This window comes from Phocoena sinus, chromosome 7, assembly GCF_008692025.1.
Source record: "Phocoena sinus isolate mPhoSin1 chromosome 7, mPhoSin1.pri, whole genome shotgun sequence".
Classification (NCBI taxonomy): Eukaryota; Metazoa; Chordata; class Mammalia; order Artiodactyla; family Phocoenidae; genus Phocoena; species Phocoena sinus.
Window position 1 is genome coordinate 60,498,498 of NC_045769.1, and position 15,369 is coordinate 60,513,866.

General features: G+C 39.8%; 1 protein-coding gene and 1 long non-coding RNA gene across 7 annotated transcripts in view; one reads left to right on the plus strand and one right to left on the minus strand.

Moving 5' to 3' along the window:
• MAP3K20 (mitogen-activated protein kinase kinase kinase 20) overlaps positions 1 to 15,369 on the minus strand; it is a 173,752-nt gene that overhangs the window by 148,872 nt on the left and 9,511 nt on the right. For 5 of the 6 annotated variants that reach the window (XM_032636552.1, XM_032636553.1, XM_032636555.1 and 2 more), the window contains exon 2: positions 11,258 to 11,450. In XM_032636552.1, coding sequence (XP_032492443.1) covers positions 11,258 to 11,450 — 193 coding nt within the window. Of the gene's footprint in view, positions 1 to 11,257; positions 11,451 to 11,618; positions 12,231 to 15,369 lie in introns of those variants that run through there. The other variant, XM_032636557.1, reaches the window with a different exon arrangement.
• On the plus strand, positions 2,010 to 2,906 carry LOC116756312. The gene is made up of 3 exons (XR_004350626.1): positions 2,010 to 2,025; positions 2,589 to 2,596; positions 2,656 to 2,906. It is a non-coding gene; the product is annotated as an uncharacterized LOC116756312 (long non-coding RNA).

Consider the following 15,369-nt stretch of genomic DNA (forward strand, 5'->3'; position numbering starts at 1 on the left):
TATTCTCCTAAATAGTATCAGGGGTAGAAGTCATATTTTCAAGTCATTAAGACTCCAACGGTCTCATTTCATTTAGGACACCTTAATTTTTCTCAGGTCATGAATCATGAACATCAGATATTAACACTGCTAAGAAAAAGCATCTTGGATTCCTTTCTTGGAAACATGTTAAAAAAAACAAACCAGGGCTTCCCTGGTGGCGCAGTGGTTGGGGGGTCCGCCTGCCAGTGCAGGGGACGCGGGTTCGTGCCCCGGTCCGGGGGGATCCCACGTGCCGCGGAGTGGCTGGGCCCGTGGGCCACGGCCGCTGGGTCTGTGCGTCTGGAGCCTGTGCTCTGCAGCGGGAGAGGCCACAGCGGTGAGAGGCCCGCGTACCCCAAAAACAACAAACAAACAAACAAAAAACAGATAAGAACCATGGCCAGGAAAATCCTGCCTAACAGCCACAGAACAGAACCTTTCATTCAAAGACAAACTAATTTGTTAAGAGCTCAAAAGATCAGTCAAACGTGGAGAAGAAAAGGCTAGGAATGAAGTAGACTAGAAATGCAGACTGTTCTTTTCTGTAGATTCAGGAAGAGCAAAACCTTCCTGGAAAATCTTACAGAAGAAGAGAAAGTTGAGATATGATTACTAGGTTTATTATTTTATTTACTCTCTATGCATTTATTGATTGCTTACGGTGGGCTGGGTACAATGCAGAGCTTAGAAAAAAAGATCAATGAGATACAAATCTTAAGTTCAAGAAGCAGACATATGGAAGGAAGAGGGTAAGATTTGTTCTGTATGGCCCCAGAAAAAGAGACCAGTATCCACAGCTGGAAGTTACATTATAAAGAACTTTCTAAGAATTAAGCTGTTGCAAAATTGAACAGCCTGCACCTCACATGTCATCGATGGCAGCCTTCAAACAGAAACTGGTTGTCCTAACCAGGAGCAGGAATCAAGCATCAGTGAAAAAAAAATTGATAGGATGGTCTCTGTCTTAAGTACTTCCATGAGAGTGACTTCCTGTCTTCACTAGAAAGCAGAGAAGAAAATTCTACACACCTTTTTAATACCCAAGTGACATAATTCTATTCTGAAGACAGAGAATTAATCATATCTACTTGAAAACTATCTGAAATACTCACAGGTAGCTCTTCCTCTCGTCCAATTTTTCAGTTTTTTAATTGTTCTCTCCATATTAGGCTTTGTGTTTCTCAAAAATCCAATTCATGCTTCGTACTATTTTTCTTCTAGCAGCAAGAGCCTAGCTTTGTATGACACCAGTTAGTCAGGATATAACAGCCTTACTGGAATACATTCATTGGTTTGATTTCAGCACAAGATTTAGAGGATGGCTGGAAAAATGTTATTAACTAACTGAAATGTTTACTGCCTAATATACTGAGATCAATAATAACTTTAATGAAAAGCTGAAATAACTGTTGTAATATGTAATGTTACATATGGCAAATTGAAAAAACCTCCACATGCAAGTAAATATGTAATCTAACAAAGTTTTGAAAGGATTCAAAAATTTTTAAATGACTGAGAAGCAAAAATAAGAAGGATAGGGGCTTTTTCTTGAAAATAAAACACTATGACAGTCGCATAAGTGATCTGAAAATATCCTAGAATGATGTTTGTCTTAATGTGACTGCATTTCACATAACATGATAAGAAAATTATTTATAATTCAGGTAATTTTCTAAATTCCTCTTGGTCCCAGGGGAAGCCATTCCTACAGCTTTTCCTCAGTGTAAGGTTACCTCTCCACAAGGTTTGTGTTACCTTCAGCTATATCAGTAGTATATGCTTACTCGTGTAATTTACATATTTGTTCAACATGTGTCTAATTTTCTTTTTAAAATTATTTATTTATTTATTTTTGACTGCATTGGGTCTTCGTTGCTGCACGCAGGCTTTCTCTAGTTGTGGCAAGCATGGGCTACTCTTCATTGCAGTGTGCAGGCCTCTCATTGCAGTGGCTTCTCTTGGTGTGGAGCATGGGCTTTAGGCGTGCAGGCTTCAGTAGTTGTGGTGCACGGGCGTGTGGGATCTCCCCGGACCAGGGATCAAACCCGTATCCCCCGCACTGGCAGGCGGATTCTCAACCACTGCGTCACCAGGGAAGTCCCTGTCCAATTTTCTCTATCTCTTTATAGCAATTCACTTTGGGGTGTCTTATAAGCTCCCAGTTACAGAAATGTCTCACAGAAAAGAGCTGAGTGATGGATAGCTGTTTTATATATATACCTTTGGAGTGGTGACTACATTAATGATCAAATAAAATGATCCATTATTTTAAACTGCTTATTCTCTAATTCAAAGTAATGATTTATGTATGTAGTAAAACACCAAAGCTTGGTATAGTGAAATGCTTAAAATTCCTTAAGTGGAAATGGCATGTCAGTCTAAAAAAGGTACAAAAGCAAAGGAATTTATAAAAATCAAACCAATAATTAAGAGTACTATGTAGCTGCAGTATTTTTTTTTAATTATTTTATTTATTTTTGGCTGCGTTGGGTCTTCTCTGCTGCATGAGAGCTTTCTCTAGCTGTGGTGAGTGGGGGCCACTCTTTGTTGCGGAGCACGGGCTCTAGGCACGCGGGTTTCAGTAGTTGTGACACACAGGCTCAGCAGTTACGGCTTGCGGGCTCTAGAACACAGGCTCAGTAGTTGTGGTGCACGGGCTTAGTTGCCCCGCGGCATGTGGGATCTTCCCGGACCAGGGCTCGAATCTGTGTCCCCTGCATTGGCAGGTGGATTCTTCACCACTTCGCCGCCAGGGAAGCCACTATGTAGCTGAATGCAAGTGGTACAGTGACACAGTTGACACAGTGAAGACAGGTGTGCTCTATCCTCTTCATAGCTCAAAGAGAGTAAATGAAGAAAATGTAGATACATCCATACAGGATATCTTTCCTGGATGAGAATGAGAGGGACATCTACAGCGATATGGTCCCGAGAACAAATACTTGACTCTGAGCAAGGCACAGTGCTAGGTGCTGTGAGACAGGTAAGAAGGGTGCTGTTTATATTAGCCAGGTTACTTAACCTCTCTGAGCCTTAGTTTCTGAGCCATCAAATGGAGATTATATTGTAACACAACCGTGAAGAGGAAGAGGGCAAGGATGGAAAGCCCCTAACCAAGTGATCAGCTCGCAGGGGTAGCTGTACTTGGGACAGTGATGATGACCAGGATGGTGACAGCATCAGCAACAAAGGCAATGGTTAAGGCTGTTCTTGCCCTCAGAGAGTTCTCACCAGGGATGCTACATACACTTGCGTATACATGCTTGCCCTTCTGCGTTCATGCTGAGCCTTGCCATGGATTTTTCCTGCAGACTATAAACGTGGCCTCTGACCCCTTCTCAACATAGGTTCTAGGAACCAACAAATTGAAGTTTTCACAAAACATGACACTTATCTGCTATCCTGACTTTAGAGCATGGTTGTGAAGATATAATCGACAGTTAACAGTCACCCAAGTCTTCCTGTGTCAAGCACTCTTCTAGATATTTTATACGTGTTAAGTTCTCTAATCCTCTCGACAACCCTGTGATGGAGGTACTGTTATTAGCCCCACTTTTTGGATGAGAAGACGTGGCATGTTCATGTGAAAAGTTAAGTGCCATCCCTTACAGTAATTCTAGAGCCACGAGGCAGTTTTAATCGCATGTCAAATTAGCTGTATGGGTGCGAACTGGTATAAATTCAAAAGAAAAAGAGAAAAATTACGTTTGTGTGATCTGAGAACGTTTCACAGTGAAGGAAGAAATTAAAGCTGAAGAATGAGTAGGACCTGCTCAGGCAGAGAACAAAGGTATTACAGGTGAAGGAAAGAATGTGGACAAGGTTACAGAAATGGGAAAGCAGGATGGAAGCACAGCTGGACCCGGTTGGGGAGGGGGCGAGAAGGGAAGGTGGTTTCAGGTCAGAAAATGAAAGACAAAGCTGGAAAGTCAGGTGAGAGCCCCAGTGGAAAAGGTTTGGAATCTCAGGCATCTGCCTGAGGTTTTCCGTCTGTCGGCCATTCCTAAGTCTGCCTTGAGTTCATTATGTCCAGTGACATTGCCAAGCAGGGCCTGCGCACAGGTGGTCACCTGAGCACGGTGAATTTAAGGGTCTCGAAAGCCTCTAACAACAACAATCTCTCCACTACCAGTTTCACTAAGTACCTGCAATTCCAAACTGGAGTCAACATACTGATCGTCTGTATTTGACATGATTGGCTAGGTACAACCTAAAGCTCCAGTGAGCAATCAGAAACACCTGGGAAGCCTGTTGTAGCACAGATTGCCAAGCCCCACACCCCAGAGTTTCCGACTCAGTAGGGGTGGGGTGAGGCCCAAGAATTTGCATTTCTAACAAATTTCCCAGTGACGCTTGATGCTACTGGTCCAGGGGCCACACTTTGAGAACCACTGACCTAAAAGAATAGACTGCAGAATGGGTAAATTCTGACTGCGCACAGAAAAATTCTGCATGGGGTTATCTTAAATAATAGCTCACATTCCTACAGTTAAAGCAAAGGCAATAATTCATTGATAAAAAGTCAGCTACAGAACTGCAAAGAAGAGGAAAAAGGGTCTCTCAAGAGTTAATAAAATGACAACAACATTAGTCTTCTAGTGAAGCACTAATTGCTGTCATGTTGATAAAGTCTATAATAAAAGCTCTCATTTTTAGTTTTGAGTTCTGTGTCAATTTCAAGATTGTATTTTCTGTCTCACACAGGTATCTCCCCCTTTATATAAAAAGTTACTCAGAGTTCCTGTTCTTATGATCAGTTTTGATATTTTGATCTTCTCTCTTTACCTATAAATATTTATACTGTGGGAAAGTTTTGAAACTTGAATTTATCTGGCTTTCAACATTTCTACAACAATCAAATTTGGCAGGAAAAAAGATTTTTTTAAATATAGGGAGTGGGGGGTTTCCCTGGTGGCGCAGTGGTTGAGAGTCCACCTGCCGATGCAGGGGACACAGGTTCGTGCCCCGGTCCGGGAGGATCCCACATGCCACGAAGCGGCTGAGCCCGTGAGCCATGGCCGCTGAGCCTGCGCGTCCAGAGCCTGTGCTCCGCAACGGGAGAGGCCACAACAGTGAGAGGCCCTTGTATCACAAAAAAACAAACAAACAAACAAAAACGGGAGTGGGGCCTTGCAGAAGTCAAGGCAATTGAAGAAGGGCCTCATATTTCACCTTTTGAGGATTCTGCTTCCTTTTCATTCTTTTGGGGAAATAAAAAGGAATCATGTTTCCTTCATATCTCATACTTAAATCCGGTTTCCTACCATCAGTTAAATATCAACAGATTTCAAGTTAACACAAATGCTTGCGGGTTTCCATCTCTCCGACAGAAAGAAGTACCAGGTACAGACATGCCTGGTTCATGCTGTGAAGCTGATGAACCACTCGTGTGGGGACTGCTCTCCTCTGGGTACGTGGCTGGAAAGAGGATACTGGGATCCACAGTGTCTTCCTCTGCCCTCGCCACTCCCTACTTCAATTTCTGCCTAAGCAGTTTGGTTTGATCTCAGTTCATCTGGAATTTACCAAAAAGATACAATAATGGCTTCTTTTCTTACCTTTGGTATATGCCCTTAAGACCATATTATTTTTTTCCTGTTGAAAACATTTTTTTGTAACAAAAATAAATAGTGCTCTGTAAGTAAATCTGCAACCAACAAAAACAAACTAAATTATCACTGAAAAACCTGTAGCACTGCTATGAGAAAGCAATGTAGAAGTAAACATTAAACATTTTGAAAGCACATATTGAGACTGAAAAATGTGTGAGTTGTGACATACTAAAGAGGTTTATAAAACTTAATTCACTTGAACATCCTTAGAAAGTGACAAAGGTTGTCACAGCTATGATTTTTTTGAGTTTTTTTCCTGTAAATATATGGGTTACACTGTGTTTACATTTGTCAAAACTTAGTGATACGTGTATTTCATTGTATGTAAATATTACCTTAAAAGAAAACAGAACTGCAAACACATAATGAACTCTGGTAATGATATGCATGCTGAAGTATTTAAGGGGAAACTACTGACACCTGCAGCTTATCTTGCAATGCATCAAAATGGATTGATGGATGGAAGAATACATAGACATACATGTGATAAAGCAAGTATTTATGTTAATAACAGATCCTAGATGGCAGACATACAGATGTTCATTTTTACCCTTTCAACTTTTCTTCATGTTTGAAAAATTTCATAATAAAAGTGTTATGTTCTTAAAAAAGAAATATGAGATCATCATAGAAAAATATGAAAAACAACAGAAAGTATAAGAAAAACACCACACAGACACCTGGGATGATATTATATACCTTATTTTGTAACTTTTTTACCACTTAGCAATATATTATGAGCATTTTCGTAGCTCTTTAAGTATTCTTCCAAATGCAATGGAATTCCATTATACAGATGTAGCATAATTTTTTTCATCTTTATTGACGTATAATTGACAGGTAGAATTGTAATATATTTAAAGTATACAACATGATGATGTCAATATACATACGTATATTGTGAAAGGATTCCCAAGATCAAGTTAATTAACACAACCATCATCTTTCACATTTACTTTTTTGGGAGGGTGGTAAGATGTAGCATAATTTAAAAGATAATTTGTTGTAGGACACTTGAGCTGTTTCTAATTCTTCATTATTTATTTGAGATAAGCAACCTATTATAGCCTTCTTCCTGCATATCTCTGATTATTTCCTTAGGATAAAGTCCTAGAAGTAAGATTTCTGGCTCAAAGGAAGGAAACATTTTAATATTTTTGATATATTTTGCTAAACTCTTCTCCAAAACATGTATCAATTTACATTTCTAACAGGAGTGTATCACAGATCATAGCTATACAGATGTATATTAAAATTTTAATTAAATGCTCCCATAAATAAAATTTATCTATAAACATTCTTTCTCCCAGAAGAACAAAGGCTCTTTTTAAAGGAGTCTACAATAAGCAAACCTAGTACCCAAATCTTGGTTTCTAAATATCATACTCCCAAATCAGGTACCCTGAATCAGGGCTTCCTGAAGAAATACCTGACTCCAGGAATGGAACTAACTGAGACTGGGACATCTTTTTGTGCCAGGGAGTATGAAAAGGCTAGAAAAATGATGAAGAAGTATCAAAAAGACATAGGAGCCAAATTTAAGGGACTCCTACTTGCTAAATCGGGAACAATTTAAGCATAAAAGTGAATAACGATAGTAATGAAATATAACACTTTGAATTTGAAAAAGAATCTGTAAGTCTACAATGAAGCAATAAATAGATGAATGAGTGAATAAGTGAAAAGTAAGGAAACAAGGAAGACAGGCTCTCATTTATGCTAGAACCTTTTGCTTCCTACACAGTAACTGTCACAATAATATTTGATTCGAACAAGAATCATCAATGGATGCTAAAAACATTGGGCAGTGTTTGTTGAGGGAAGATATTTACATAACCTCAAAGTATCTACCAATAGCTTAATTATTAATTACAAAGAGAAAACAGGTATTTTACCGGGGAGATATTGAGTGAGTCCCTCTTAATCAAGGGTTCAAAATTAATATCACCTACAATGGGACAAACTGACATCGGAGGTCTTCCATTAAGACACACCAGGGGCACATGTCCTATATAACATTCTTACCAAAACTACATAACTTTAAACTAGGCAAGAGGGAGGGAAAATCAGATAAAGTCCAAATGAGGGACATTCTACAAAACTTTCCAGCACACTTCAAAAATGTCAAAGTGTTAAAGACAAAGAAAGGCAGAGAAACTGTTACAGATTAAAACAGACTAAGTAGATATATCACTAAATGCAGTATGTCAGTGGTCCCCAACCTTTCTGGCACCAGGGACCAGTTTCGTGGAAGACAATTTTTCCACAGACTGGGGGTGGGGGGCAGTGGTGGGGGGTGGTTTCGGGATGATTCAAGCGCACTACGTTTATTGTGCATTTTATTTCTATTATTATTATATCAGCTCCACCTCAGGCCATCAGGCATTAGATCCTGGAGGCTGGGGATCCCCCTGAAGTATGTGATCCTGGACTGGAACCTGGGTTGGGGAAAAAAATGCCATCAAAAGCCTTTACTGGGACAATTGGCAAAATCTGAAAATAGACTCGTACAATAGGTAAAAGTTTTGATAGTTGTATTACAGTTGTGTTCTTGGGAGAAGCTAAAGTATTTAGGGATAAAGGAACATAGCATCTGCAATTTACTCTCATGTTCAGTAAAAACTAAAATATGTATGAATATATATAAATCAATAATATATAAAGAGAAAGCAAATGTTGCAAAATGTTAATTAGTTATGATTCTAGGGGAAGGATATGCTAGAGTTCATGGTACTATCCTTGTAGTTTCTCACTAGGTGTAACAGTGTTTTAAAAATGAAGTTTTACAAGATATGGAAGCAACCTAAGTGTCCATCAACAGATGAATGGATAAAGAAGATGTGGTATATGTACACAATGGAATACTACTCAGCCATAAAAAAGAATGAAAACCTTGCCATTTGCAACAACATGGATGGTCCTAGAGGATATTATGCTTAGTGAAATAAGTCAGAGAAATCAAATACTGTTGCTATCACTTATATGTGGAATCTAAAAAATAAAACAAATGGATGAATATCAAAAAAATTAAGTTTTAAAGAACTACCAAGATTTTAAGTAAATGCCATTTTTCTTTCTTTTTTTCTAAATCAGAAAAGTAACATATACTCACTAAACTAGAAGTCTACGAATAAAGCAAAAATAAATAGCATTCCTCTATACTCTCACATAAGCAGAGTTAGAGTTTTGAATATATTTTCTCCACCTTTCACAAAACATATATTTAATCAGATATTAGGTCATTCTTTTTTTTTTTTTTTGCGGTACACAGGCCTCTCACTGTTGTGGCCTCTCCCGTTGCAGAGCACAGGCTCTGGATGCACAGGCTCAGCGGCCATGGCTCACGGGCCCAGCCGCTCCATGGCATGTGGGATCTTCCCGGACCGGGGCATGAACCTGTGTCCCCTGCATCGGCAGGCGGACTCTCAACCACTGCGTCACCAGGGAAGCCCTTAGGTCATTCTTAAAGAGTTCCATGAGCAAGCTACCAACATATTAGTAAATGTTCCATCACTTCTAAAATTCATTGGCAAAAATGACCAAGTGACACAGGACTGAATCTATAAATTGGAAAAAATCCAGAGCTTATTACCTTTATCTTTTCACTGAGAAAACATCTAGCCACCGAGGCAATACATAGTTCATAAAGTATAACAAACATTCACATAAGAAATGCATATTTCCTTTCCAATAACTGCCAACCCCTAGCCAAAATTATTTACATCTTAAACGCATGTCAAGTCAGTAAGTGTGGGGATGCTTTGCAATAACTTACCATGTCTCTTTATCACGGACAGTCACTGATTAAATCAAGCTCCAAAGCTGAAACTGAGTTTCTGTTTTTCCTACTTAGAAGTTTATGAGGTATGCTCCTGCGGTTTACTGTAATCAACTCCAATTCTGAATGATACTCAGGTTAAATATCTACACAAGAGCAGGATTTGGCAGTTTCCAGTTCCTGTTTTCACCCCTGTGCTTTCCTATGTCATTTTCCTGGCTTTGTCAAAGACAGTAAAAAAAGGTATTGGGTATGGATGGCGGTGGAGTGAATGGGTTGCAATTATTGTCTTCCTATCAAAATCTATTTCATGTCTCATAAAGTCTTTCTCACACCCAACAATCACACAAGAACATGTTCATTGTACTGAAGTTGCATGATGCTTAAAAATATTTGAATATAAATACACTTCTTTGAATATAAATTTGATGGTACTGGTTTATTTTCTGCTCTTAGCTGGTCAACTAGAGGTTTCAGAGTTAAAAACTGGAGAACAGGGGGTCTGACCTGGGTTTCACCTGCCCCTACTGGGGCAGCTTAACATGTTTCTCAAAGCTGTATTTCTCAACCTGCAGAATGGGTACAATAGTGCTGGCCTGTAAAGGGCTTAAGAGTTCACTAGATTAAAAAAACTAGGTTCAAGTCCAGAGTAAGAAATGGTTTTATTATTTGGCTACTATTTTAAAAATTCATTGATCAAGAAATCAGGGGAAGGAAACTTTTTCTACATAGTGCCCTTCGGTTTGGGGCACACATTGGCTTTAAAAGCTCTCACTTCTTAATGCTTTCCACAACCTACAGATACCCCCAAGGCAGAGTTATCTTAGGCTTTCTGACTTGGCTTCAACAATCGGAAACACAGATGGTGATTACACAGTCACACAGCAGTGCTGGGATGGAAGGCCACATAGTACTTTCCACTTGGGTTTCCATCTCCAGTCAATTGCTATGGTTCACTGGTAGCAGTTAATGAAAAGAATGAAATCATTCAGGGAGGTTAAAAGATGTTTATGGAAAAGTTCACTTCAAAAAGATACTGAAAAGAACAATAAGAAGCCAAAACAGGACATAAGTAGAAATGATCAAAGCAAACTCCAGAGGGTAACTATTAAAAGTTATCAATGCCCTGAGCCCCTGCAGGTCAGCTCCACAACTAGCTTTATTGTGGAGTTTAGGTACCAAACGGAATGTGGGGATGATGTGTCACTTTCCTAAGAAAGATAAAGGGCCTGTGTATACGTTTTGGGCTTGACTAGGACCAGCACAAATCCCAGACTCTGAAAGTTAAGACCTTTTTCCCATTTTACAACTAGGCCAGCTCTCTGTCTAGCATCTTTATTAAACAAAGTCCATCACTTTGGGCTTCAAGTAGAGGTGAAATGCAAGAAGCTGGTACTGCTTATATTTCAGTAGAAAAATAATGCTTTTTGTTTTTCAAAAGACAACTCCTGAGGACCACAAATTAATGGACAGAAAATGGAAAGGGGATGAAAACTTTACACACTACTCTTTACTGACCCCTCTTGGCTGACCCAGGGAAAAGCCTGAAGCCTGGGAAGGCCTGAAAGCTCACCTCCCCTGGACGAGAGCTCAGAGAACATTCGGTCTTTCACGCCATGGAAAGAAATCCTCTCAGTTCAGATGAGCCCAAGTAAAATTCAACCCCCAGCACACGTGGCATTGGTTCCTATTTATGGAGCTCCCAGAATGGAAACTGGGAAACGGCCTCACGGATCAACCCCAAAGGCTCTGCTAGGTCCCTGGCAGCCTGAGACCTCTGACTCTAGGTTGAAAAGCTTACATAAGTGCTATCGTGACCACTTCTGATAGCAGGAAAAGACCTTACCTCTTTCTCTATCTTGAGTAGCTTCTTTACAGCCACCTCCTTGTCCTGTGATATCCATTTGGCTCGATAGACACTCCCAAAACTTCCTCCACCGCAGTTTTCGAAAAACTGCAAGTCATCAAATTTAATTTGCACAAAGGAGGTACCGAGAGACGACATCTCATAATGACAAAGTATTATACTTCCACGAAATCTATAGAGGGAAAGGAAAAGAAAGTTGGATTAGAAACATATTAGAATGAAACCTCTGTATTCCACTTTAGCTAACGTATACCAAGTCCTGCAGCACTTCCAGAAAGGGCCTGATGACTTAAGAGGAAGAAAAGCAAGAGTATAAGCAAATCAACATGAAAACACTTACCCTGGCAGCCCATGCAAAATTCAACAGCAACTTGTCCAGACTCTGAAACACAGCTGTCTGCAGAGAAATGGCTCAGATTCCCACGCCCCCACTGACAAAGCCCGCAGCACTACTTCCTGCACATCCCAAGCAGCTCTGCCTAAAGGCTACTGTGTCACCAGGTCTCCTTCCCCAAAGCCCCAACAAACGGGAAGCATGCCCTCAGCAGCAGGCTTGCACAGCTCTTCTGGCATCTGAGGCACGCCATCTCCCCGTGTTGTACTCACTTCACACAAAATATACATAACCTAAGCTTCTGAGCATGCTGGCACAGGAGGGCCCAGATGCTGCAAACTGAACGCGCATTCAGTGTTGGGATTTCAAAAGCAAGCGGTCAGCTTCGGGATAGAAGAAGAGCTGGCCAAGTGTTTTGCAGAAGTGGCTCCCTGGATTGTATCCTGGAGCAGAACTTCATTAAAGAGCAGAAAATTTGCCCTTGATTACAAAATATATTGTCATCCAGAGAACTCTGCCAAGAATGTTTTTTAAAAAATATTATGCTTGTTTCCAGAGGAACTGATTACCTCTCCCAGAGATTATTACAGTGATATTTTCTGCAGTCTAAGGAGTTTTACTATTCTCCAGGTAAGGGGTCATTCTTCACACCCTATACCAAACCACAGATTAGCAGGAAAAACAAAACAAAAACATACAAGCAAGAAAACAAAGGTCTAAAAGTTTGAACTTGCATGAAAAGCAGATGGATAAAAAAGTTTGTATACATATTCTTCCCAAACTGTAAATCAGAATCTTATAATGAGGGAGCAAAAAGACGAATCCATATGTACAGGACATTCTACAAAACAACTCCCCTGGGGTCCTCATAATTGTCAATGTCATGAAAGATTAAAAACGAAAAAGCAGAGAAACTTACAGCACACAGAAGACTTAAATATGATGACTAAATGCAATGCATAATCACTGACTAGATTCTGGATCCCCCCCACCAAAACTACAGAAGTTATTAAGATTTTAGGGAAATCTGAATATTAACTATATATTAGATAATATTATTTTATCCGTGGCAAGTAATGGTATTTTGGTTTTGTAGAAGGATGTCCTTGCTCTTGAAAGATATACTGGGTGATGTATTAAAGTATGATATCTCCAAGTTAATTTAAAATGGTTAAATTCCCCCTCACCCTCCGAAAAAAGTGAATGGGTATAGAAAGGGAGGAAGCAAAATGTTAAGAACTGGTGAATCTAGGTGAAAGTTACATGGGCGTTTTACTACTCTTTCCATTTTTCTGTGGAGTTTGATTATTTTCCAAAGAAAAGGGTGGAGGGAGGCAGTTTGCACCTATATAGATTGACAAAATTTCTTCTTAAACAACTTGCAGCTTTGCAGAGTGATGTACCCAGTAAGCTCAGAGATCTTAACACGCAGCCATCCCATTTTAGGAACATCAGGTCACTGAAGAATGCTGATTTCTTTACAGAAGCCAAACTCAGCTCTACTTTGGGAAGAAGGCAAGAGAGAGGATTGTTTATCCTCTGCACTTTAAAAGATAGCTTAGAGTCTACATAAACAACCATAGTATCCAGATACAGTCTGTACCTATCTGAGTTAACAACTTACCTTACTTTTGCTTAAATTCATATTTAGCTAATTACAGAAAAGAAGGCAAAAAAAAGATAAAATTTAAGAATGTGCCAAAGGTAGGTACACGGAACACGCAAATTTGTTCTTATCCGCAAAAAGTTTGTTCAACAAACATAGAGAACAAATGTATGGATACCAAGGAGGAAGGGGGGGGTAGGAGGAATTGGGAGATTGGGACTGACATATATACCCTATTGATGTTATGTATAAAATAGATAACTAAACAGGGAACTCTACTCAGTGCTCTGTGGTGACCTAAATGGGAAGGAAATCCAAAAAAGAGGGGATATATGTATATGTATAGCTGATTCACTAACACAACATTGTAAAGCAACCATACTCCAATAAAAATTAATAAAAAAAGAAAATGTCATTAAAACTTAAAAATAAAGATGAAAAAAGAAGTTTGTTCAACAAAATGCAAACCACCACTTGCAAGAGTTCCTCAGTGTTAAGTATTATAGACACTATATTTTTATTATTCACTTTTATTTTTATCAAAAAAATAAAACTCTCCTTTCCCCTCCCTCCCCACACCCAATTCTCTCTTCAGAAGGAACTAATTTCAACTCGCTTAGGGTTTTATTCTGATATTTATATTTCATATGATATTTTTATATCTATATTTCTAAAAATGTCTTTATATTGCTAATTCCTGATTGTCCCATTTTAGTTATTACCTATTAAACTTCTCCCTATGGAAGATAAGGATTTAGTTCTCATATCCCATCCTTTACCACCTTACATACAAATATGTCACACTTGCCCAATCCTCCCAGCATCCAACTCTACAGTAACGTTTGGTTAAGTCAATATTCACTGCTTACAGTAGTCTGACAGAGTAAACATTATTCCCAAGAGTGCTGAGCAGGACTTAATGAATTTTCCTTTCTTGGATAATTTTTTCTTTCTCCCAGAGTTACTAGTTGTTCTGCTTTTGTTTTCGTTGTTTGCTTAGATTTTTTTTTTTTTTTTTTGCGATACGCGGGCCTCTCACTGTTGTGGCTTCTCCTGTTGCGGGGCACAGGCTCCGGACACGCAGGCTCAGCGGCCATGGCTCACGGGCCTAGCCGCTCCGCGGCACGTGGGATCTTCCCAGACCGGGGCACGAACCCGTGTCCCCTGCATCGGCAGGCGGACTCTCAACCACTGCGCCACCAGGGAAGCCCTGCTTAGCTTTTTATACACCTAAAACGTATTCACCTCATCAAACTCTCCCAAGAACTGCAAAACTCCTCTCAATAAAGTAAAAACATCGGGTAATTTGGCAGGGGTGGGGTGTTCCATTTTCTCTTGGAGACATTCCTGCTATACACTTCAACTTCAGGCAATCTAGCTGGAAGAGCTGCTCTAGGCCAGACTTGACTGGGACTTCCCTTCCCCATCATCCTCAGCATTTCCTTCACCTTTTCCTCTGTGGGAACACCTGTCCTTGGATCTCCTGGCTTCTCTTTCTTGGTTTATTCCCTTACTTTGACAGTGTACCATCTCCCATTAGCTACCTGAACAGAGTGCCCAGGATGCAATTTTTTGGGAGAATCTGTATGTCTTAAAATGTCTTGATTGGTAGTATGGAATTACAGATAGGAAATAATCTCCTTATAATTTCCAAAGTACAATATTACCTCATACCCATCTAGTTTCTAATGTGTCTGTAGAGCAGCCTGGAGCTACTCTGGTTATTAATTCTTTTTACATTATTTTTTTCGTTTTTGAAAGCTTTTAGGACCTTGTAGTCATCCCTGGAATCCTGAAATTAATAGGATATGCTTAGAGGTGAGTCTTTTTCATTCACTGGTGGGATACTCAGTATACTCTCCGTCTGTGACTCATGTCTTTTAATTCCAGGAAATTTCCTTGTGAGCTCCCTTCACCACTTATACCCACTTTTACTTCTTGTCTCTTCCCTCCCCAGACATGCAGGAGAACTGATTTGCAGTTGCCAGTACACGCTTTCACATCTCCACACCTCTGCATGGGCTAGTGTCTCTACTTAGAATGCCTTTCCCTGCCCAGTGATGTCCCTGACCACCTCCTCTGGGCCTCACAAGCAGAGTTAATTCTCCTTCTGTACCACAGCCCCTCTTTTTATCCGTTCATCATTCCCAC